This window comes from Grammomys surdaster, unplaced genomic scaffold, assembly GCF_004785775.1.
Source record: "Grammomys surdaster isolate TR1022 unplaced genomic scaffold, NIH_TR_1.0 270, whole genome shotgun sequence".
Classification (NCBI taxonomy): Eukaryota; Metazoa; Chordata; class Mammalia; order Rodentia; family Muridae; genus Grammomys; species Grammomys surdaster.
Genome location: NW_021604711.1, coordinates 1,071,155 through 1,096,253, shown reverse-complemented (window position 1 = coordinate 1,096,253; position 25,099 = coordinate 1,071,155). Strand labels below are relative to the sequence as shown.

General features: G+C 47.1%; 2 protein-coding genes across 9 annotated transcripts in view; one reads left to right on the top strand and one right to left on the bottom strand.

Moving 5' to 3' along the window:
- B9d1 (B9 domain containing 1) lies at positions 1-8,105 on the top strand. Of its 2 annotated transcripts, XM_028776547.1 has the most exons (7): positions 1-136; positions 1,221-1,289; positions 2,553-2,664; positions 4,044-4,140; positions 4,453-4,515; positions 7,530-7,597; positions 7,826-8,105. In XM_028776547.1, exons 1-7 carry the CDS (start codon positions 74-76, stop codon positions 7,966-7,968), a joined length of 615 nt encoding a protein of 204 aa, XP_028632380.1. In that variant the 5' UTR covers positions 1-73; the 3' UTR covers positions 7,969-8,105. The 2 variants fall into 2 exon arrangements, with proteins under 2 accessions (XP_028632380.1, XP_028632381.1); XM_028776548.1 differs by lacking the exon at positions 2,553-2,664 and having other exon boundaries at positions 13-136.
- Positions 8,106-11,863: 3,758 nt separating this feature from the next.
- The window catches only part of Epn2 (epsin 2), a 63,827-nt gene continuing 50,591 nt past the window's right edge, over positions 11,864-25,099 (bottom strand). For all 7 annotated transcript variants that reach the window (XM_028776558.1, XM_028776553.1, XM_028776552.1 and 4 more), the window contains 4 exons: positions 17,993-18,157; positions 17,367-17,453; positions 16,370-16,585; positions 11,864-14,303 (listed from right to left, as the gene is read on the bottom strand). In XM_028776558.1, the coding sequence (XP_028632391.1) occupies positions 14,014-14,303; positions 16,370-16,585; positions 17,367-17,453; positions 17,993-18,157 (758 nt within the window). In that variant the 3' untranslated portion in view covers positions 11,864-14,013. The remainder of the gene's footprint in view (positions 14,304-16,369; positions 16,586-17,366; positions 17,454-17,992; positions 18,158-25,099) is intronic.

The window sequence follows — 25,099 nt, the reverse complement described above, 5'->3', positions numbered from 1 at the left end:
GTTTCCAAGACAACCCGGGAGTCTCCTGGCAACGGTGCGCGGGCCTGTGCCGGTCTCCCGGCCCAGCCGTACGATGGCTGCAGCAAGTCCCAGCGTATTCCTGCTCATGGTCACCGGGCAGGTAGAAAGCGCACAGGTAAGCAGCCGTGGACCCCGCCTAGGGACGGCCCGTTCCTCTCCCCGGGCTCTTCCCTCAGCTCCTAGAGAGCCAAACCTTTGCTCTGAGCGTCTCAAATAATTGGAAAGGAGAACTTTGGCGCCAGGTTGATGGACCGGACAAGCATGAGTGAAAACAGACCTCGAGACGTTGAGCTGGTACCAAAGTCACACTATGGCCTCCAGCTTGGATCCTGTTTACTTGGTTGAGTGATGGTCTGGGATTAATGGGACTGAAGACTCAGCTGATCTATTTAACAGCTAGGAACTTTGGCAGTGACCAAAGTGGGATTCGACCCGGATCTGACAGACAGAACTTTGCTACATTATTCTCTGGCCGCTTGTTGAAATGCTCATTATTCCTACATATTCTGAGGTTTGGCTGAGATGATTGAAGTTCTACCAGGTCTGAAGCTCAGTAGGTGTCCCTGCCTTCCCATTCATTGGTACAGCACCCTCCCCATTTTCCTCTATCCAATAAGAGGATGCCTATCTACCTAAGCTGCTTACTCTGGATACCTTCCTTAGCTTCTACTCTGGACCTTCCCTTCTTCTGGGCCCTCAGTTATAAGCCATGTTCTTTGACTCTGTAGCTTCTTGGGTTTCGAGTCAGCATCATTTCTGTAGGTCTAATTTGTGCCCAGCACTGGGGACACATAGAGGCATGAAACCTGTTCCTTCCTCAGTCTAACAGGGTTGTCAGATAGACATTGGGTGTCCAGATGCAGAGTTGCATAGGAGCAAAGGGAGCCAAGCAATGATCCTTAAGCCAGCTAGAGTGTGAAGAACTCCTTGAGGGTAAATTCTGAAAGATGGGCAAGGGGCCTGGCACATGTGGACTGGGAAAGACAGAAAGCAGACCATGAGCAAAATAGCCTATGGGTATTGGCCGTCTGGGACTAGCCCCAACATCCTCATTTCCATTCCCTGCCCCTGCTGAAATCCATGTCCACATCCTCAGTCCCAGATGCCTCATGTTCATAATTCCTGCCCACTGCATCTGCTTGGCTAATGTGTGGGCCCTGTTTGCACTGTAGACAGAATGCTGTATACTTTTCTCTCAGTTTCCAGAGTATGATGACCTCTACTGCAAGTACTGCTTTGTGTATGGCCAGGACTGGGCCCCAACAGCGGTAAGTTGGACTCATAGGGCTCCCCTAGTTAGAGCTTTGGTGATTCCTGAAGTATCTATCATACCCTTCTAGAGACTCACGTGGTAGACACTAAGGTCAGAGATGACCCAAACATGGGTTTGTTTTTGGCAAAGCTAGTTTATAGAATACTACTGGGTTCACTAATATACCCCTGGAGTCTATGTTGGTGACAGCTTAGAGGGACAAGTGGCAGCCAAATCAGGCAGGCTCTGGAGAACCACCTGCCAGTGACTGTGGACACTATCAGCCAATACCCCCACCCGAAAAAAAAAAAAGGTCCCTTCTCAGACAGCAGAAAACAACCAGGAGCCAGGACAAAATGAAGGATATCTTCTCAAGATTTTGAGGAGTCTTTTACCACAGGAAGGGGCTGCGGTGCAGACCACCACCACACCATACTTTATAGTTTGCATAGCACTCACCTAACCTTCACAATAGTTTAAAAAGTAGCAGCCAGCCAAACATGATAGCATATTCCTGTGATCCAGCACAGAAGGCTGAGGCAGGAGCATCTCTAGGAATTCAAGGTCAACCTGGGCTACCTATATAATACCAAACAAATGGAGAAAATAAAGTAAAAGCCCAACTTCTTTGGCCTGAGTTCCTTCATCTGTACCACAGACATTTTAATACTTTTTGGAGTTTCTCTTATGATACTTGCATTTTTTAAAAAAAAGATGTTGCAATATATATTAGAGATTAATTTCATTTTAAATTATGTGTATGTATATTTGTGTACGAGTATGAATGCAGGTGGCTATGGAGGCCACAGGTCAGATCCCCTAGAGCTGGAATTACAGGTAGTTGTGAGCTGCCTTTGGAGCTAGAGAAATAACTGAGCAGTTAGAATGTGTACTTTTGCAGAGAACCCCAGTTTGATTCCCACATTGTGGCTCACAACCACCTGTAACTTAATGACTATTTGAGTCCTCTGGGAGTGACCAGTGTCTGACAGAAGTCCCCATCTTGTGGAGAACATCTGTTCTTGTTAAGGAGACACTAGGTAGGATACATTCTGGACTGTTAGCCAAGGACGGATGGGTGGAATGAAGGGGGAGCAGATCAGGAGCTAGAGTGTACAGGTAATGGGAAGGCAGACTCTAGACCAAGGCATTTTGGATAAATAGTTAAAGGGAGGGTGGAGACAAGCAACACAGAACTTAAATGACCTTCCCAACTTACCTACTTAAATAGAAAGGTCATGGGTCCTGGAACTCAGACCAGCTATCTCTGTCTATACAGGGTCTGGAGGAGGGGATCTCACAGATAGCATCCAAGAGCCAAGATGTACGGCAAGCATTGGTGTGGAACTTCCCCATTGATGTGACCTTTAAAAGTACCAACCCCTATGGCTGTGAGTCTGTGGGCCATGATGGAAGGGGGAGATCCTCTGCCACACCTGCCGATACTCTCCTTCTTTAGGTGGCCCTGCCAAGTGTCTGGGCTTGTGCCCTAGCTGATGCACTAAACATCTGCCTGTTTTATTAACAGCAGTTTGCACATGGAGCCTGCTGTGCAGTGCTGCAGTCATCTGGCCGGAGGGTTTGGCCCCAAGTTGTCCAGCTTCCCAATGTAGTGCTCCAGTCAGCTCCAGTATCTGCTCATCCTGTGCTAGTTGCTTAGGGCCCTCTTCTGAGTCTTTTGTTCATGTTCTGGGCAAAGCTTTCCCCTCACCCTATAGACAGCCTTCTAATCCTGAGCCCTTCCAAAGCTAGCAAAGCAAGCAAAACAATAGAGGACAGGTTACAGTTGATCTGCCAGAGTTAGCAAGTGTGTAGTCTAGTGGCAGTTTAGAGAACCCTGATGGGGGAAGCAGCCATCAGAGTACAGTGTACTGTAGTACTGAACAGAGACCTGCCTGCCTGAGTCCTTTCCTGAGCACATACCCAACAGAGACTAGAACTCAGAGACAAGTACACTGCGTGATGAGCCTGTGTGTGACTGATCTGAGACTTACTGCAACAGTTCTCAAAGGAACAGCCCATGTGCCCACAATCACAGTTGACTGCAGTATATGGTGATGGTCAGGTAGTTAGCACTGAGAATGATCAAGCCACTATACAGGAACTATCTGAGTGAGTAACTCCCAGGTTACTTTTGGTGACAGAGTAATAGTGTGAAAGGCACAGATTTCTTTATTCTTTACTGTTTGGTACTATTCCAAGGCTTTTAAACATAAGAAGGGTCATGAGAGAAAAGGTTGGTGAACTTATCCGAGGCCATTCAAGAGTAACTAAGAGCCAGCTCCCAGGCCTCACCTGTCATTTAGAGTAGTAGATAGTAGTAGATCTGTCTGCTACACCTAGAGAGGGCAGACACCTAGTGTCTGGCTGGATGTGAACAGGAAACATTTGTAAATGTCAGTAATGTTAAGGAAAAAAAATACCTGGAAGGCCATGCTTTTCCACAGGATGTCACAGTTGGTGAAGACCACACACATCAGTGAGGAAGAAAGCAGGGGCTCAGGGTTGGCACAGGGCCTCCACAGGACTTACTGTGTCTACTAAATGTTCTGGCTCTATCTTCCCAGCTGTGAGCAAAGGTATGGAGAGTACTCCCAGGGCACCAGCAGAGATACAGAGAGTAGCGGGGGACAGAAGCCCTGGGTGTGAACAGGGATCCCAGGACTTTGGCCATCATTCTCTTAAGTGTCTGTTCCGGACTTCAGCTAGGCACACCATTTACTACTCCCCTTCTCTGGTTTTCCTACATACCAACCTTGTCCTTCCCAAGGGCCACAGATTGTACTCAGTGTGTACGGACCAGACGTGTTTGGGAATGATGTGGTCCGAGGCTACGGAGCTGTGCACGTGCCCTTCTCTCCTGGACGGTAGGTGCCCACTCTTGACCTGGCCCCTGGTCAGCTGCAGAGTTTGCCCTTTACTGGGAAGGCAAACCTTGAGAACAGCAGCTTTAGACTCAGGCTTTCTGGCCACTGTTCCTTCCTCTGACTTGGGCAAGTTATGTTCAGGGGCCTGGGTGGCCTGGGTATAGTCCTGCACCTTGGAAAAGACCCACATACGTGATGATGTGTACTTCTGGAGAGGGATGGTAGTGAGTGTAGAAAGAACAAAGTCCTGTATGGAGCCACACACCTTGATCTGTTCCTCAGCACATCTCTGCATAAAAACATTTGTTTCAGGCACAAAAGGACCATCCCCATGTTTGTGCCAGAGTCTACATCTACACTGCAGAAGTTCACAAGGTAGGTCTGCTCGCTCTTGATCTAATGGGTAACTTATTTGTCAGCACCTTCCACCCTGCTGAGACCTGGAAACCTCACAGGTCTTCAGGTGGCTGCACCTAGAGACAGGTGCCACTGCTGAGTCCTTGTGCTCCTTTGGCCACTCCCTGGTAGCTTAAGGCTGTAAAGCTTCCTTCTGTGCCCTGCTAGTCTTTGTCACATGGAAAGCAGCATTAGGCAAATTCTTTAAGATAGTCACAGTGACACTAGATTATGAGGCATCTACTAAATGCCTCGTGCATTGGCACCACAAAGGCCATTTTGGGTAGGAACAAGAGCACTAGCCATGAAGAATTTGGGAAGCATGTTCACACACAGGGCCCGATGACTTCTTTGCAGGCCCTGAGGAAGACTTAAGAGTTAGGAGCAGCCAGTAGCCAGGACATGACAGTGAGGATGTCCCACACAACGAGAGAGAGAGATGCCGTAGAGGAAAGGCCTTCTACCCTTTGCCACATCCAAGTAGGAATTTGAAGGGCTGCTAGCCCAGCTCTGCTGCATGCTACCTCTGCTCCTCATTGGCTAACAAGGATGAGAAGAAAATGAAGGGCCACTGGGTTCTTAGGCAGCAGCCAATGAGCAGATTCTTGCAAGCCAGTATCAGGCAGAGGGACCTGGTCAGAGTCCTGACAGTAAGAGAGAGAGCTCAACCAAGGAAGCCATCTGAAGTCTGTACAGGGAAAGGGCCATGTTCACCATTGGCTCCAGCCCTAAGATTCAGATCCCCATTGCCACTAAAATACTCTCTAGGAGGAGCTCTCAAGTAGGAAAGGGCTTCTCAGCTATGCCTGGGCCAGGATCACCTGGGAGAGATAGAATCAACCTTTGAGACTGGAGTAGTGGTCAAGCCATGTTAGTGGGCTTAGACAGTCTGGCAGCCATAGGAGAAAGGGAACTAGACCCTAGTTTTAAGAGAGCTGAAAAAAAAAAAGGTTCTGGGCATCAAGAAGAAAGACTTATGGCTGGCTGCCTTGACAGTGCCTTGCTTATGTGGATAGCCCAGGATAATTCTACTTTGCAGTGTTCTTAGTAATACCTACATAGACCCTCTTCACAAATCAGGTCACCTTCCCAGTGTCTCCAGTCCTTGATCAGTATTGGTAAAGTTGTTACTCAGACTTCTGCAGTCTCTCCAATCTAGTCTTTAGTCTTAGGGAGGTGTCGCTGCCAGAAGCTGCTGTGGCTTACCCTCTGCATTTGGGAGTCTCCTGAGTCAGGATGGCAGTGGCCTCTCATTGCTTGCTTCCCATTTATCTGCCCTTGGATTTTTGAGCCTGCTAGGTTCTGCTCTGCCTCAGCCTTTGCCTGGAACATTGTTCTGTCTCTTCTCAAATGAAAAAAAAAAACATTTTTTTTTCATTTAAAAGAAATATAGAGGGGCTGGTGAGATGGCTCAGTGGTTAAGAGCACTGACTGCTCTTCCAGAGGTCATGAGTTCAAATCCCAGCAACCACATGGTGGCTCACAACCATCTGCAATGAGATCTGATGCCCTCTTGTGGGGTGTCTGAAGACAGCTACAGTGTACTTATAATAAATAAATAAATAAATAAAGTTTTAAAAAAAAAAAAAAAAAGAAAAGAAATATAGAGAGAACTCTGTGGAACAACTCCACCAGCATTCCAGTTTGCTGGAGGAGGTAGGACTTTGTCTTCTTTCTGGGCAGTTTGTAGCAGGCTTTCTAGTAACCATGACTATAGAAGAGAACTGGAAATATGGTGAAGGTGAGATGTGCCTTCATGCCAGGGATTGCTGAGACTCCTCATAGTACTAAGGTGAGTGCAGTTAGAACTTTGCTCTATGATGGGGAAACACAAGAGGAACACCCACTCATCTAGTTTCTTCTGGAATCCTTAGCTGTAGGAACCCGTGGCTTTTCTACTTAGGTTGTCTAAACTCTTATTCTCCTGTGGCCCCCTTGGGAACTCCTACCCAGCAGTCTAACAGGGCTGCTGCTGTCTAGCCTGAAGTCCAGGGATCTAGCCATACCCTCAGCATAGCTTTAGGTGGTGGGCGTGTAGTCATGGCTACCAGAAAGCCTGCCACAAACTGCCCAGGGGAAAGACAAAGTCCTACCTCCTTAGGCAATCAGGAATGCTAGTAGAGTTGTTCCACAAAGCCCGAGTTGGTTGGTCCGGACTGCTGTTCTTAGGCTAATCCTATATTCTCCAAACCTACAGTCTCCAGCAAAATGCTGGGTCTGTATCCATGGGCCTTAGAGTCCTGGGTGGGGCCCAGGATCTGAAGTTTGGATTAGGATTGTGAATTACAAGACATTTGTAGGAAGTGCTTCTGAGTTTGCCAGCCTGGGCCTGGGAGCTGAATGGTTCCCTTAGCTAGGTGAGACTTCTTAAAAGTCAGATGACCTGTCGTTATCCACAGCCTTCCAGGGCCAGATCCTCCCTAGAAGGGGTAATGTTTTATGTGGCAGGTGATAGGGTGCCTTCACTTTTTATAGTCTTATAAGGTAGGTGCTATTATTATCTTAGAGTACACAAACAGGTTCAGTGATGGAGTGTGGCTTGTTCTGGATCCCATAGAAGGAGGCAAAGCTTAGGAAGCTGGTTCTGGCCCTTCTTGGGCTCTCTCTCCTGAGGAGGCTAAGGGTCATGTTGTTTTGTTTCCACTCTTCTGACCCATCTGTTTCTTTTGGGGGTTTCCATGGGTTCAAGTTGTACTATTTGCCCCACATTTCCTTCTGCATTCATTCTTGGTTTAAAACCACAAAAGACTTGGCCAGGTAGGCTAGACACTCCTTGGAGCATCTGTAAACACTGCTAGAACTGTTATCAATGGACCTCTAACAGGGGACATCTCCTGGCACCCCACTTGGCCTTTCAAATAGGTAAGAGGTTGTCCTAGCACCTAGAGGAGGGGTTGTAGGAGAAATGTTCCTTTAAGCCTGGAACACTCTTGTTCAGTGTCTGAACCAGCAAGTCTCAAGTGTTCCTCACCAGTGTTTTCCTATGTTCTCAGCTGGTTCATGGGACGGCGGCCCGAATACACAGACCCCAAGGTGGTGGCCCAGGGTGAAGGCCGGGAAGGTAAGACTGATGCTCCCAACTGTAACTGAAGGGTTGAGATGGGCCCCCAACCCCTAAGAGCCCAGAAAACAGATGTGTGAAGGCCAGGGAGCTTCCAGACAACTGGGACCTAGTAATATACAAGACATCTAAAGAATTTTCTAACCACCACCTACACAAGGGCTTTAGCAGGTGGTTTTCCATGTCTGTCCCAGTCAAACCCAGCTAATGCTCAGCTTCTGTCTCCAGTGACCCGTGTTCGCTCTCAGGGATTTGTTACCCTCCTCTTCAATGTGGTGACCAAGGACATGAAGAAGCTGGGTTATGATACTGGGCCTGTGGACACACAAGGAGTCCTGGGTCCCAGTCTACCACAGGGCAACCCACAATAAACTGTCAGCCTTTCTGTCCACCACTGGGAACCAGATGCCCTACAGCTCACACACAATCAAGGACATAACAACCAGGCTGGGAAGTGGGGGAGTTAAAGATAGTTTTATATAATAAAGTATCACATTTTTTTTCAGAGATTCTGGGGCCTGCATTTCTTGATGTCTTCATTAGTACCTCTCTAACAGGAACAGGCCTGGGGCCCAACAGGATATACCCCAGTAAGATGTCATGCTGGAGTAGAGGCCTCTCCAGGATTGCTAAGCAGCTTGCAGAGCTTACACCCTTTCACTGCCTTAGCACTCCTTTCTAAAAACTTCTCTTCCTCAGCAGCAGGAAGTCATTTGTTCCATGGCTGCCACTATGACTATTTACCACATTGTTTGCAGAATCTCCAACAAGTACCCCTTGGGGCGCCTGCCTTCCACCATCTATTCCTATTCCCTACACCCATCCTAATACTGTGTGCTGCTAGGACCCTGAGATAGGGCAAGAACCATCCCAGGCAGGAGGCTATACACATGAACTAACATGTAGTCAAACTATACAACAACTGTTGGCCTCACCAAAGAGCTTGCTGTGAAGCAGCCTTCTCCAGCTGTTCTTGTGAAGAGCCTATTCCACAACTTCTACCCTTGCAGTAGTCTACACCCCACAGTTCAGCAACTTCATCACAAAAAAGTCTCTCCCTCAGACCAGAACTCCCACAGCCCGATGTCCTTTCTGCACACTAGCACTCATGGGTGCCACTTGTACACACTCCACTTTCTGTATGTCCATCCTTTCTGCATCCTAGCTCAGTAGAGATTCACCTGCCATAGTGCTCTTTTAACTCACCGTCAAACCCCCATAGCCTCACTCTGCCCAAAGTTCTCATTTATTCCTCAGACCACTCCCTCATGCCAACCCCGTCTTTAGACCTCAGCACATCTGTAGCCACAACCTCAAGTACCTCCTCTTAACCTAGAGATGCTACCACACACAAATTCCTGCACTCTGTCTTTTCCCAAGTATCATATTGACAAGGAGTGGCCCCTTCCTCTCTGCTCAGGCTCACTGCTCTGCCTTCAACTAAGCTCCTGGGTTAGGAGCTCTCTAGTTCACCCTCTGCATCTCACCTCATTCCGCAGGTCTCTTGCCCCAACACCCATGCCACCTGGTCTCTTGCACCTCAGAATTTGCCCCTTTCCAGTCCATCTCCAGCCTCATTTGCCAAAAGCTGGTGGACAGCCCTTCCACATTAGTCCACTTCTCCTCCAGTCTACCCTGGACTTAGCATATCCGTTGCTGTAGATTGCAACGTACTCATTAGCCATTACTCTTTTATTAAAACTTTCCAGTGAGAATTTACAAGCATCAAGATGCATCTAAATCTGTGCTGTATGAGTGGTTTCAATGAATACATGCCCCAACCCTAGTCAAGGCGCAGGAAGGTATCATTACCCAAGAGCCTCTTGCATATCTACCAGTCAAGGTGAGAAACCATGCAGTAGAGAACTTTGGAGGCCAACGGCTGGAGCATGTCTGGAGTGTGGGATTTTACTAGACACGTGACTGTTACGGCACAGGACACCTAGGTTTATCCTTCACTTACTGTCACAGTCGTTTCTGCCAGACTGTTTACTCTTCCCTAACCAAACCTTTAGACTACATTTCCTAGGCCTCTCGTGTCACTTTGTTAAAACTTAAAAAATGCTGAAAGGTTGTTCACCACATAGGAAGCCTGACTCCTTAAACTCCCAGAGTTGTCCTTGCTCTTGTCCATGGAGTCCTTGGAGGCCCACACTGAAGGCAGCAGCATGATAACAGTGTGGTATCAGATTCCAGCCAGAAGGGGCGCTACAAGGACACTCCTGCTGGACATTTTGTGGGGAAATTCTATTCTGTTCTATCCTGAACAAAAAGAAAGGAGGCAGTGGGTCTTATTCCTGTATGGACTCTTGACAAACTGTTGTAAGGAATGAGCTTATGTTGTGACTAAAATTCAGAAAATATGGTATATGGCACAGACACCCCAGCAGGGTAGTAATAGGAAAACAGCAAAGAGCCACTAGCAGAACTCAAGGAAGGTTCTATGGCTGAACCAACAGCTCTGGGGAGGACAGTAGGATGTGCCAGAAAAGCAAAGTTTGGGGGAAAGTTTGACAGTCTGCAAAAGCAGAAAGGAACAGAAACAAAGAAAGCTAAAAACTATTGACAGCATAAGATTAGGAAGGACTGGAGAGACAGCTCAGCAGAGAGCACTGGCTGATCTCCTATTAGGATCTGACTAAGTCCTAGCAACCATATGGTAGCTCATAGCTGTCAGTAACAGCTGTCAGTCTGAGGGGATCCAACGACATCTTGTGGCCTCCAAGGATAGCAGACATGCTCATAGCACAGACGTATATTCAAACAAAACACTCATACACAATAAAAATAATTAAAGGGGAAAAAAAGGTTAGGTAAGAGAACTCTAAAGCTCAAATGTAAGACTGAAAATTAAAACACCTAGTCTTTTGGTAAAGAACAAATGAAGAGCCAGACATGGTGGCACATGTCTTTAATTCCAGCACGTGGAGGCAGAAGCAGGCAGATCTCTGAGTTCAAGGCCAGCCTGGTCTACAAAGAGAGTTTTAGGACAGCCAGTGCTGTTACATAGAGAAAGCCTGTCTCAAAAAACAAAACAAAAGCAGTATGTGTCAATGGAACTTGTAGAAGCAAAGAGCTCACAGCCTTCTGAGGTTCTGAGGGAAGTAGCCTCATGTCAGGGTTTCTGTTGCTTAAAAAACACCATGACCAAAAGCTACTAGGGAGGGAAGGGCTTAGTGGCTTACAATTCTACATCACAGACCATTATCGGAATAAGTCTGGGCCATTGAGGGGTGCTGCTTACTGAGGCTTGTTCCTCATGGCTTGCTCAGCCTGCTTTATTACAGCAACCAAAACCAGCCCAGGGATGGCATCATCTACAATGGGCTGGGCACTCCCCTACTGATTACCAAATAAGACAGTGCCCTACAGGCCTGCCCAATCCTATGAAGACATTTTCTCAATTGAAGCTTCCTCATCTCTCAATGACTCTAGCTTGTGACAAGCTGACATAAAATTTGCCAGCACAAAACCACAGGATCCATGAGCACAGTACTCAGAACAAGTCCTGGCTAGCAATACCTATGTGCAGGCAACAAGCTGGCTCCTGGCTGTTCACTCAGAGGGTGGGCCTCCTGCAGAACTGAGCCTGAGCCATCCCAGACCTATCCTGCACTGGAGGGCCTTGTGGGGCCCCAGTGTCACCCTCACAATACTTATAGCACTGTCACTCACCCTGCTGCTCGGCGGGCCATCTCGAGAAGACTCTGCCTCCATAGGCCCTCAACTCTTAGCTGAACACAGAAAGAACCAATCAGACCTTTTGGTCTGAGAGATAAGACTGAAGGCCTTGGTGCCCAGAGGGCTACCTGTAACAGTAACTGGTAACCTGCTAATCGAACCTACCTCCTACTATCCAGGACACAGAAGATATCCTGTCTCTGTCAGAACTGACAGAGACAGCCTGTCTGTGGAGAGGGTGGAGAGGTATGGGGACTGATGATCGGTAATGTGGGAGCATATCCAAATAAATCCTGTCCTCCTCGAGTTACTTTGGCCATGGTGTTTTATCACAGCAAAAGTGACCCTAGACAGGAAGTGAGTGGGAAACCACTACAGCATACTGAGAAATGGCCTCAGAACTGGCAGCCATCTGGGCTAATATTTGCCCAGCACAGCCTTCAGACAGACCATGGCAATGTCCATCAAAAGCAGACCCTGAGTCTGTCTGCAGACCAAGCTGCTTTCCCCTGGCTAGCGCTGCCACATCTTGTCCCATTGGATGGTTAAAGACAGAATAGTGAAAGGACACAGCCAAAACCCACATCATGATACAAATGATAAATTATATTTATACAGTAAATAAGTATCAACAGTCAACACAGATCCAAAACCACCCACCAGCCCTGGGACTGAGAAACAGCTGGGTGACATCCTTCAGGGTATTCGTCAGGAAGGGCATGGTGGCACGTGTGGAACACACATGGCAGTGGCCAGCGGCTTCAAGATCAGTGCAGCGGGTAACAGGGACATGCGCTGGATGGCCTGTGGAAGGAGGACCCCAGAGGCTACTGGGATGGCCCCAGTCAGATGAGTTCTTGTCTTCTGGAGCAGGGTCAACAACAGCAGGCAGTTCTGGCCCTAGCCTATACAATCTGAAGGACGCACAATCTGGACTGGTGCCTGGCCTTCCTGTCCTATGATGCCTCCATGTCTCCCAGGCAGGAGCCCAGTCATCAGCCTTCCTGAATAGCAGAACCCAAGCCTATCCCTAGGCCTCTGGTCCTAGGTGGAATGGGGAATTAGGAAGGGCCCTTGGCTTGTGGGGCCTAGGAGCAGCATGTAGACTCAGACTCAGGAGGGGCTTACGTACAGTCCTCTCAAACAGTAACCACTGAGTCAACTATGTGGGTGATGGGGGCCAAAAGTTTCTCTGGATGCAGCGAGGAGCTGGCAGGTGGCTAGGTGTCCTTGGAGCTTAAGGTTAGAAGTCCATATTGCAGGAAGAACACACAAACTGCCAGGACCAAGAAGGGGTAGTCCTTTCTCTGAAGAAACGCAAGTCTGTGGTCTCTAATTCAAGATTTAATACTTTCCTTAATGGTGAGTAGTGAGGACAGCAGGAGGTTGGGAGAGAAAGGGTAGTATCAGTGCACATATGTTAAATCTATGCCATGTGAGGACTTTTCATCTCCAAAATAGGATGTGGTTACTTCCTGGTCAGGAAGCCTGAGTTGGAGCTGGCTGGCAGACAATTCAGGGCCAGTTCCTGTCATGACTCAGCTAGGGGGACCATCCCTGGTGACCTCTGAGCCTACAAGTGTAGAGTCATCCCCATTTTCACACAATCTCATTAACCTGAGCATGATGATGGGGCAGCCAGCCACACTTCTGGTCTGCAGTGAACAGAAGTCCCTGGCAATCCCTGCATTCCAGGTACAAAGAAAAAGGATTAGTTGATAAAAACTGGCAAGTGACAATCATGCAGTTTTCCTTTAACCTTAGGATGTCAATATACTAGTAGCAAAAAACGCCTCTCGGATCTAGGCAAAAATGCTGAAGAGTCAATTGATTTGGTAATTCATCAAAAGAGCTGAAGAAAGGAAAAAAGGCAACTAGAGGCTGCGGGCTTTTGTTATTGTTGAAGTTTTTGTTTTGTTTTAATAAAATTCTTTTTGTGTAATCAAATTCAGGTTTTTTCCTATAAAGAATTTGCTTAGTTTTCCATAAGGCATATTTTTGTCATCCAAATATCTCCTTTTAAAGTTTTCTTACAGTTAAAACCATAAATAAGAGAAATTAGACCACTAATATAATACATGCCAAGACCTTAATTCAGTCAGACTTGGTCAATTCTATCAAAACTAGACAGTTAAATAAGAACCACATTATAAAAATATTAGCCAAAAAAAGACTATTAGATAATTTTGCAAACTCAAATATGAAACTGTACTCAACAAAATGTGCAAACGTGCACAAGCACAGAGCCACAGGGCAGGGTCGTGCTCCAGTCAGCTTCAAGCTCCACACTGGTAGTAGTGTTTACCTTGGACTCACATTGAGTCAAAGGAAAATAAAATATGCACAACCACTTCCCAATGGTCAGTGTCAAGTGGGGCCAGAGCTTCACCTTGTCCACATCCTGAAGATAACGGGGAGGGGGTGGAGGTGGGGTGGGGGAAACGACACACAATGTAACTGCCCAAATTCTGGGCTAGACAGCATCCCAGAGTCTTGAGCAACACTGATAACACCTCTTTTGCAGACCCTAGTAGAGCTGAGCACTTAGGAAGAGACACAGGGGCCCGGCTAGGTCTGGATTGTAACAATCACCCTTTCACCAGGAAGCTGGACCTGAAGCTCTAATACCCCTACCACCACATTCTCAGCCACTACACAAATCAGAGTGAGTCCTCACTTAATGTCGTTGGGCTCAGCACTCTGGGTGTTCACTCAGGCAAGTCCCCACCTGGGCACTAGAGAAGAAAAGGGTTTGTCGTGCCTGTTGACTGAGCTGCTGATGGAGGAATGCCCGCACTGCCTACCATGTTCACCGCTGTAGGGCCTAGTGGTGTCAACGAGGAGCCACTGGCCCCTAATGCTGAGTGTGGAGCTACTGAGGTCAATGGAGCCCCAGTCTCCACCCCTGGACCAGACCCAAAGGATGCACTGCTTCCCAGGACAGGGCTCCCCCGAAGCTGGTTCAGTGTCAGCGGCTGGGGCTGGTTGACCTGGAAGGGGTTGACAGGAGCTGGAGCAGCAGCACCTGGTAAAAGAGCAGGAACACAGGATGAGCCATTGGAAGGCACTATCTCATCAGGACAAGTGTACAAACCCCCACTCTTGCCTCCACTTTTGGCATTCCAACACTGATCTGAAAGGCAGAGCTGTGTTTTTGTAGGATAGTCTCCAGGAGACAATGGCAAACATCTACAGACTGCTGAGGCCAAGAAGACTGTCACTGTGAGGAGTGTGGAAGGCTACAGAGATATACTAGGCACAGCCAGGAGTACACAGGCTTGGATATTCTAGCTCCTCTGAAGAGTGGGTACCCAGGATGTTGCCAGCTACCCTGTTCCCCCTCATTCTGTCTGCCAGTTGTAGTTAAAAGTGCCTGGGAAAGGCCATGCAGTGTCCCAGGACATATATACTGGCACTAGGAAGACTTGAGAAAGCCTACTGTTGAGAAGTTAGCCAGCCCAGTCTCACACAGCTTCTCTAAATCTTCCTCAACCAAAAGACTTCTCCACCTGTTGTGAAATAGCTGGTGGGTCTTGGCAGGGTATGTGGAATGCTGTCAGTAAGTCCCTCTGAGCTTATTAGGCACCACTTACCATCATGGTCTGCTCATCAAGGGGCAACATGAGACACCATGACAAAGAGGAAGCTGCTATACTTTGACCCACTCTGGGGATAGACTTCTACCAGGACCATTGTGGGCTCTGATGTAACCCCAGGTTCATCGAAGACAAAGGAGTGTGTAGCCCCTACTCAGAAATGACAGATTCAGGTCTACTCATATAGCCCAGATGTCTGCCAAAACTTCCTCAATCTGGCTATGGCCCCTAAAGTCCATGATAGGTTTGTAACCCAGGCCCACCACAGTGCTAGACCCCCCTGACATCTCTTGGACTCTGGCACTGGGAACAAGAGTCTCTTGGGCAAGAATGGGAACCAATCTAGCTGAGGACCCAGGTCCTGTCCAGCTCCAGCCACAGGGCAACATTTCTCTAGGATACCATGCCTTCAACCATTAGGACCCTCAGAGTCAGATGGAACCTAGAAACTCCACAGGTCCTATTTCTGCCCACAGGCCCTAAACCTCAGCTTCTAGAGATCATACTCCTCTGCCAGGATCTGTAGGAACAGAGAAGTAAAGGCCTCCAATTCCCTGAAACACAGAGCCAAGATGGAGTTGACACTGTTGGAGACACATTTCAACTCTTCAGAGGCCTAAGTCTGAAAGATTCCATGCGAAGCAAGGGAAGGGGAATGCACTAGATGAAGAGCTCAGCTGGGGATGTGGAAAGAGGACGAGGATGTGCAAGCACAGTGGATCATAGTCTGGAGGTGAGTGAAGAGGGGACTGCTAACATCTTGTGGATGGTTGTTTAGCTCAGTAGAGCCGAGGTGTAACTCACATGGGGAGAAATGGGTAAAAAAAAAATGGGTAGAAGAAGGTAGAAATGAGCTGGAAGGTCAAAGGTCAGAGCTAGGCAGTGGGGACCACAAGTACTAGGTTAAATGATTGGGTCTGTCCTCTGGCCAGTGCAGCACCTGGAACATGCTGTGTAGAAACCTGTGCCAGGCATTATGACAAGGGCCCTTCAGCCTCAAGGGGTGGCTCAGGCTAAAGGGCTAAGGTAGTACTTCTCCTATAACACATACAGGGCAGCAAACAGCCTTCTAGACCCAAATCTAGTACTAGCAAGATCCTCCCTGCAGGGACAGTTTTCAGACAACCCTCCCACCCCCCAAAGACAGGGTTTCTCTGTATAGCCCTGGCTGTCCTGGAACTAACTCTGTAGACCAGGCTGGCCTCGAACTTAGAAATCCGCCCGTCTCTGCCTCCCAAGTGCTGGGATTAAAGGCATGCGCCACCACCACCCGGCCTTCAGACAACTTCTATGGCATGTTGCCCACTTGGAAGTGGTTTCTTCCCTAACCTCACCATCTATACTCACCCCACCAGACCTAGAGACAAATAGCAATGTGGAGTTCCTGGGGCTCTACCTCTTCCCAGCCACAGGCCAGCAGTCCTTGAGAGGGGAGAAAGGGCTAGAGGCCAGCCATGGATAGTACAGCAATTGATAAGACCTAGCACATGCCTACCTGGTGCCAGGAAGGGATTGAGGGACTGAGATGGTGGAACAGGCTTAGTCACCAGTGAGTCCAAGTTCACCAGGGCTGCATTGGGGCCCAGGAAGGACTCAGGTGTTTTCCGGGCACTGCTGGGCTTGCTTGAGGCAGAAGTCAAGGATTGAGACTCAGAGAGGTCAGGACTCGTGGTTCTGCTGTCCTGGGGTGGTACTGAGGCACCTGACTCAGCTGCAAGACAGGAACAAGGCAATTGTCTTCTCACCCATTTTGCAATAACATTGTAAACAGCATAAACAGACACAGACACAGATACCACTACAATAAATAAATGAACATATAAAATACAATTAAAAAACATTAAATGGACAAGAAAGATTCACAAAAGTATACATAGTAATCTTCCAGTAATATTAAGATGTTATTTGGGCTGATAGCAAAGCACAGATGTGTACTTGTTAACATTCACTTTCTAGTTTCATTTTCTACATTTTCTTTCTGAATTCTTGTTAAGATGTAGTGAGTCACATACTCAGGTGACTTGTAAGCCATGCCCTAATGAATAAAGGAGCCAATCATTGGGAGAGTAGGAAGAACTTCCAGGTTGGATAAGGGAAGAAAGAGAGATAGGGCCTTTCAGACAAGGACAAGATGTAGCTACTAGTATCCCCCGGTTTCCATGGCGGATCCACCAGGATCTGCCACTGGAGGATTTAGATTTAATATGGCTTACAAGATTAGGATTCTAGTTGTTGTACCCAGAGACTGAGTTACCACTGCTTCTGAACTAAATTTGTATGGTGTTTTTCTTCATGTGGCTGCTCAATTGGGTTCCAGAGAAAAAGGTATGTTGGCCAAGAGTGGGTTTGCCAGATGTGCATCACAAAGGCACACACACGCGAACATACAAACATGCTTGCACACACACATCAAGTTGAAAAAACATGTTACTTCTAAAATCAACTAGGTGGTCAAATGCACAAAATGTTAGATACAAACCATCTGTATCTACCTGTTTTTTTTGAAGTTCGAAGGTTGTCAAATTCAGAAAAATCATCTTTAACTGTACCGTTGAAATTATTGAAGAGCTCAAAGGACCCTGAGGGGACATACAAGTTGGTGACTGAAAACATCTCTTTCCACTCCCCAGCACAACAGGCACCCAATCTGCATGGGGATAATGGATTAACACAAGCCATAGGGGCTTCTTCTCTCCCAAGTACTCCACATCATAGTGTTAAACTTGGGCCCAAGATTCACTCACTTGCTAGACTGGGAAGGCAATAGGTGGGCTCAGAGAACATGAGTGCCTACCACTTCTTCCACCATAATACTCCAAATGTAATTAGTAGGGGCTGACAGTATAGGAAATATGTGTTGTTCTGGTCACTGGAATATAGTCTGTGGGAAGTGTCCCCACGGAGTCCTGAGGTCAGTCTGCCATCCAAAAAGGAGACCACAACTCACTTTTGGGAGGCAATGCAGCACCTCCCTCAACTGTGGGTATACAAAAGGGCCTGTGATGCCTGCTCCCATCTGGGATGGGTACAGAAGTGGTCAGTCAGCCAGCTACTGCCAGTGTACCAGGAGAGAGGAAGAAGTGGTAAAGCACAGGAACAGGCTGAACAAAGTGATCACCTGAGGCAGAACTGGGTTTGGCAGCTCCCCAGGCATCTGTTGTCTTTCCAGCATTGGAGGCAGGCTGCTGTGAGGCTGCCCAAGGGTCTGAGTTCTTGGGGACAGACTGTGTGCTGGCTGTGGTGGGTACTCCCCAGGGGTCCACAGAGGCAGCTGGCTTGGTACCTGCAGAAGTCAGAGTCAAAATTCAGAACAGGGGCTGGAGAGTATTAAAGAGTTTCTACTGCTTTTGCAGAGGACTGGGTACCAAGCACTTGCAACAGCATGCTCACAATAGTCTAACTCCAGTTCCGGCCTTCTCAGGCATATGCAACAAAAAAAATGGTACACATAAACTCACATAGCCATATATATATACATATATATATATATATATATATATACACACACACACACACACACACACACACACACACACAGACCACACAAGTAAGAATAGGCAGAGTTAAAGAGTCCGGAGGCTGCCCGATAAAAATGCCTAGAGACAGTCTTCTGGCAAGTGCATAGAGGGCAAAGCTAAAGGCCTTCTGAACATTTCCCATCACACAAGGGGCTCACAGGGGTTCCCCAAACAGAATGAAACTACAAGGAACACATCTCCTTCCCCTATAAATGCAGGCTTCACCCAAGACGTGAAGTTTGGCAACCCCCATTCGACTGCTTGGCTCCCCAGAGGTATTCTCCCATCAGCCTTGGTTGGGTCCTGTTCTCAAAGTTGGGAGTATCAAGGAAAGAAAGTAACAGAATAGGTGGGTGCTTTAGCAGCAGAACACTTCCCAACTACGAACAACAAAGGTCAGTCAACTTAGTGCGCCACAACTGCCTTTCACAAGGGTGGGACAGGGCTGGTGGGACAGTTCAGCCCATAAAGGTGCTTACAAACAAGCCTAGCAATGTGAATTGGATCCTCAGGACTCAGATGATAAGAGAACGAACTTCCACTAGTTGTCTCTGACTTCTACACATGAAACACCACACACACACACACACACACACACACACACACACACACACGCACGCACGCACACGGAGAGGAGGAGAATATTTTTGTGTATATCTAATGTTAAATGTCAACCCCGTGTGTGGATTTTTCAATTACTATGTGAAAATATGAAACAAATCATCCCTTCTGTGGAAGACAAGAAATGTTTTAACACTGCTACATTCCCAGGTCCACAGCAAAGTGTCCTGAACCCTGAATCTCATGCTTTGCCTTTAGTTTCTCACACCTTGAAACAATATACTGGATAGCTATATCAGATTTCTGAATTTATTATACAAATAAGGTAAAGGTGTTTGCGTCTGTATGCATGTATGTGTTTATTCTTTGGTGACTAGCTTTACAACAGATTTTATCTGTGAATTAACCTTTATTGACATGTAGCTGAAATCTCTCTTATGAAAAAGCTCACAAATAACCACTCTAATAGACCCTGGGTGTGCTTTGTGTGGCTCCCTATTCTTGTATCACATCCCTTTGTTCTGTGCACACAATGACAGCTATTGGGCCACAGGTCCCTGCATTTTCAGCAAGTAATGCTAGAACTGTTTCCATGCTGATTCTAACAGTTTATAACCCTCTAAGCAGGTCCTATCACCCTGGAAGTTGCTTCAAACTTTCTGATGTAACCTAGTTTTTCCATTTGTGCCAAAGTAGTGCATATGAAGTCTATTTTGCAATAGTTTTATGTTTACTTGCTCCCTAATAAACATATCTATCCCTTTATACCCTCCTCCTACAAGGTCTATGTCTTTCATCAAGCAGGACCTTTAGGGTTAGCTCTGCCTGACTCACCTCAGCAGCATGAATTACAATACCATTCACTCTATCTTAGTTAGACCGTCAGCTGGGCATTACTGGGCTCCTCAGTCTACAGCACTGCCTGCTTACTGACTCCTTCTCCACACAGTATTAATCATCTTCACACATATTATGATAATGACTCTTTTCCCTTCAGGCTCACAGGTCTCAAACTCACTATGTAGCTGACGATGGCCTTGAACTTCTTTTTTTGTTATTGTTTTCCTATTTCGGTTATCCGAGACAGGGTTTTCTGTGTAGCTCTTGCTGTCCTAGAACTCACTATGTAGACCAGGCTGGCCTTGAACTCACAAAGATCTGCTTGCCTCTGCTTCCATGGGATAATCACCCATTTGTTTTCATCTTTAGTAGGTCCACTTCTAAGGACTTGGTTCTGACAGAGGAATTTCCACAATATACTCATATCCTTTTAAAAAACTTTCTTGGTTTATATTTCTTTCCAATAAATCAATATTCCTAAGTGGCCTTGGCCTAAAATAGTTAAACCCATGCTGTCTGGTTTGGTGTCAAGTTTACCTCAGTCTCCAGAAAGGAGCAGGAAGTTCTTATTTTCAGTTTTTTTTTTTTTTAATTTACATGTTTCTGAATGCTAATAGTATTTACCTATAAAATTCTCCGGGTGGACTTAAAGAAAAAAGTTAAGTATTTCGATTTTTTTCATGGTAATTAATAAGCCATCTCTCTCCTTGTATTTTCTTCCTTTGAGAAGGGAGACAGGATTCTTGTGACACAGGTGGAACTCCACAGCCCTTTAAATCTCTTTTGTTGTTTTGTATTTCAAGACAGGGTTTCTCTTTGTAACTGAGAACTGTTCCAGCTGTTCTGGAACTCACTCTGTAGACCAGGCTGGCCTCGAACTTAAGAGATCGGCCTGCCTCTGCTTCCTAAAAGTGCTGGAATCAAAGGTATATCTCATGCCTCCCAGTAGTATCAGCAAAAAGATAATTAGTATCAAACACGAATTTTAAAACTATGATCAAATCTAATGTGAAAAAAATTCTGCCTCTATTGTTACTATTACTATTTATTGTATAAATAATAAACTGCTGTGATTAAAGAACAGTACCGCCACCACCTGGTGCTTCCAAATTTCAAACATGTATCCACAATTATCCTCAGAACAAAAGAGAATTTTCTAAGACTGGCTGCCTAGGTAGTGACTATGGTTTCCTGCAAGCACACTGAATGTATTCCCACTGTCCTCAGCACTGGTACTGTCCAGTTCCTTCCCTGGACACAGTCTTGCTTTGCTCAATAGGGAACCTAGATAATCAGCCTTGGCATTCTTCAGCTTCCTGAACAATAACTTTGATAATGTTCTTCTGGCTCATTATCTCCTTCAAAAATGAATTCTTCAGGAACCCCAAAAGATGTGAGCTAGTAGAGATAGCCACACAGCTTCCATGCTAAGCCTGGCCACTGACTCCCTATGTTCCTTGGACACACCAAAGAAACTCTCTGCCTTCTGTCAGAAGCCCCACTGAACCTGTCTCTTGCCCTGGTCACTTACCACTCATCTAACCAGGGGTCTTTCCTGGAATGAATTCCCTCTGGTAGAAGAGTAGGTAACTGCAGCCCCAATTCTAGCCATGGAGAAACGCCCAACAAGACCGTGACAACCAGGATGTATCAGGGCTCAGAGAACAGGGACTTGTCAATCTTAGGAACCTAAGGACTATTCTCTGAGATCTGAAAAGGACTCCATTCCCCCTGGACCACTCCTGTGAAGTAGGACATTCCATGGTTGTTAAAGATGACCCCATCATTAGTCTTTCGAGCACATAACTCTACACCTACAAGACTCTAAAATACCCACTCGGTCAGATATTGCATGCCCTTGTAACTTCTGATCTGATTAGATTACCGGCTAGTATAGTACAGGATGGGTGGGAATAAAAGCAGCCTTAACTTCTCCCCAGGCTTGCTGCAATGACACACCCAAAAGCTATGAGCTAGCTAGATGTCATGCATTATCAAGATGCACTCCTAAATGGCGCTTTTCCTGTTCTCATGTCCTGCCAACTCCTATTTGGCCTTTCTGTCTCTAATGTGCTGCCCCGGAACCACTAGGCTTCCAAAACCTCCATAAACAACTGTCTCCCTGAGAAGTACCTCTGACCTTTCACCCCAAGCCTTCTAGTTTCCCTATGGGCCTGGAACTATGCTTCCAGATCCTCTACTATCTGATGGGATGCTTTGCCAGATCTGTGAATCTGGGCTCAGGTGGATTCACACTAAAGGATGGTACCTCATCAGGCATGGCTCTGTCCCGACTGGAGATAGATTATGGTAGAAATGGTTTCCCATGGAGAAGGCTGGGCGGGAAGCCCAAAGAGCTGTGGTATGATGCCATAAGGGAGTCCTAAGGATACAGCATGCCTTCCTGTTCTCTCCTCTACTCACTGGTGCCTTACAGGCCCACATAAGAAACACCCCCACTGCAAGGTCCACTGCCCTCTCAGATAGAGGCACTTGAGGGACACAGTTGGGGAAGACCTCGATGTTGTGTAGTCCCTGACAACACTGAGCATCAGTGCCTCTCAGAAGACTGCTGCTGTCTTTCTTCTTGCCCACATAAGGAGGAACATCCTATCATATCCAGACCCTACTGCCCTTTTTAAAATAAAATCCTTAATGCTCTATGAGAGAGTTCCCCTCACCCACTTCCACAGTCTAAGAGAGTCACATATTGCCCTGACAACCAAGGAGAATCCTCATGGCTAAAGTAAATCCCAACTCTCAAAAGTCATACAGGATCTGCAGAGTGAGCTTCTCTATTCCCTAGGCCATGGGGACAGAACATGCAGTTGGCCTTCCAGGGAGCCACTGGCCTTGTAAAAGAACACTGCCTGAGACAATACATCACAATTCCCACCCTGCTGGACACTCATACAATGGCCTCAATTATAAGTGGAGGTACATGCCACTGGCTAAATGCATGTGCTCTCTCTCTCCACAGGTGGGGCTGGAGCTCCTTCCTACTCTATACCATGTTGGCATCAGGACTAGAGGGAACGAAGAAACCTAGAGCTACAGGTACAGACATGAAGAGCCACTTTCATGGCTATACTGAGAATCCACACAGGAAGCACTCCAAGGGCTTAGACTTAGTGAGGTACTAGGGATAAAGGGTGTGGGACCATGGCTGTCCTTAGAAAGCCCCTGGAGAGTTTAGTAAAATATCGCACCGTCTCCCTAAGCACACAGATTATGGGGAGGACCTAATATAGATATTTAGAGGGTCTGTTGTGAGACTAATAGGGAGCCAGAATGCATGCAAATCTGAGCTCCTAATGCACTCAAGAGCCCTGCCCAAGCCCCTCTCGTGCAAGAGCCACCTCGCTCAAACACATAATAGCCCAGGCTTCCTGCAGAGTTGCCTTACTCTACCCTTTCAATTTGTTTAGCATTCCTCCAGTCAAGCCCTGGGATGGTTTCTGCATCTTAGAAGAAATAAATCATTGTACCAACCTGAAGATAATAGAAACCCAAGAGCCAGAACACAGGGCAAAAGGGGATTCTGAGAATAAGATGACCACATCTCCATAAACAGACACTGAACCCCCCACATCTTTAAGAAGAGTGGAGCTGGGTAGATAACTCAAGGGTTACAAGTGCTTGATGCTCTTCCAGAAGACAGAATTTGGTTCCCAGAACCCATATCAGGTGGCTCACAAACTGTACTTCCAGCTCCAGAGAATCCAATGCCTTCTTCTGGCTTCCACAGGCACCCCTACACTTGTGGCATACACAAACAAATAAAAATGAAATAAATCTTTATACAAGAATCCTTGTTCTCAGGCAGGATAAGACAACACAAAGATTAGGAGTGTAAGAGGACAGGCTGCCTATCTATACCTCACAGTCCAAGTCCTGGAGCTTACCCCAGCTACCCACCACCAGTCTGGACACCTGTAACGCTCCTCCTGAGCCAGCAGCATGCAGAGCCAGTGGAGAGAAAGTAATCAAAACTCAGAACTCTGAACAGAGAATGAAATGCATGCTCAGCTCAAACCCTTGCCAATCCCAAAAGACATAGATCATCAAAGATAAACAGCTGAACCCAAATGAGCTGTCAAGTTTCCATTCTGTGAGTAACACTGGGGTCCAAGATGTGTAACGGGGACTCTGAAAGCAGACAGGCTGAATTGAGTGCCAAATGAATAGAACACCATAGACACAAGCAGGTAGTTCTGTAGCCAGCACATTTTGCTTCAATCATGGTGTGAAGAGAATGCTACCCCTTACCCCTAACTCCACAGGAAAGTAGCAGGCACAGGGCTGGCCCAGCTGCCCTCAAGAGATAGAAAGGGCAATGAGGCCATCACAAGGCTCTTCTATACCTTCAGGGTCCGGCATCAGTAGGTCCTGCCATGCCACACACCCAATAAATAAAGGCTTATTTAAGCTCAAATGAGTAGAAAGGAGAATGGAACCAAGTTCAGAGAGACAGCAGCTTCCGGCTCCTCTGTAGATCCATTCACATGGAGCCCAGTGGATAAATGAATATTCATGTGCACAGCCGGCAGTCACAGTCCATACTGGGGTCATCAAGAAGCCAGAGCACACCTGCTACCGCCAGGCGGAACTTAGGCTCAGTCCTGGCCTTGGCTCTGGTAGGTGGGTAGACAGTAAGGGGGACAAGCCAGCCAAGGCCTTCTGAATTACCAGGCTGTGAGGCTTCTTCAGGCCAGGTGGCAGCTTTGTGTATCTAGAACAGAGGAGGAAGTGCCCTGCTGACCTGGCAGGCTCCAACTTCCCTCCTCTGGGTTCTTAGCATTTCCTCCCAAGGCAACTTGGCTCAGCAGTCCCCAGTGCTGCTTGGAAAGAGCTGGTAATAACGGGACCCACTACAAATGGTGGCTTTCAGAAAAGCATTCCTTTCATGCAGAGAGCAGCTCTGTGCTGTGGGAAGAGGCTTTAATAATTATGAGGATCCTGGGACTGAGGAGTGGCTCTTACACTTGGGTTTTAGCAGAGGCTAAGCAGTAAGCCCATATCACATGCCTGCTCTGGAGCCAGCTCAAAGCTGAAAGAAGCAAAGCACCTGCCTGGGTCAGGTAGCTGGGGTAAGGCCCTGAGAACACAGTGACTTTGGCATCATTTTTCAATAGCACCTCTACAGGACACATAGCTGCTGAAGAGCTAGGGCCCAGCCACACAGTGCCAACCAATACCCATGAATGAGTACCATGGTTTCCAATGATACCTGGGCACATACACAGCACAAGCTGGGAAATGTATATGCGTCTGAGTGTAACTATACACAATGTGACCCCAATTAG

Bases quoted from the DNA above. Each gene is read 5' to 3' on its own strand.
- B9d1 (XM_028776547.1), top strand. From the start codon at position 74: ATGGCTGCAGCAAGTCCCAGCGTATTCCTGCTCATGGTCACCGGGCAG. The intron at 1,290-2,552 runs GTAAGTTGGACT...CTGTCTATACAG, and splicing joins AGGACTGGGCCCCAACAGCG to GGTCTGGAGGAGGGGATCTC. The intron at 2,665-4,043 runs GTGAGTCTGTGG...GTCCTTCCCAAG, and splicing joins AAGTACCAACCCCTATGGCT to GGCCACAGATTGTACTCAGT.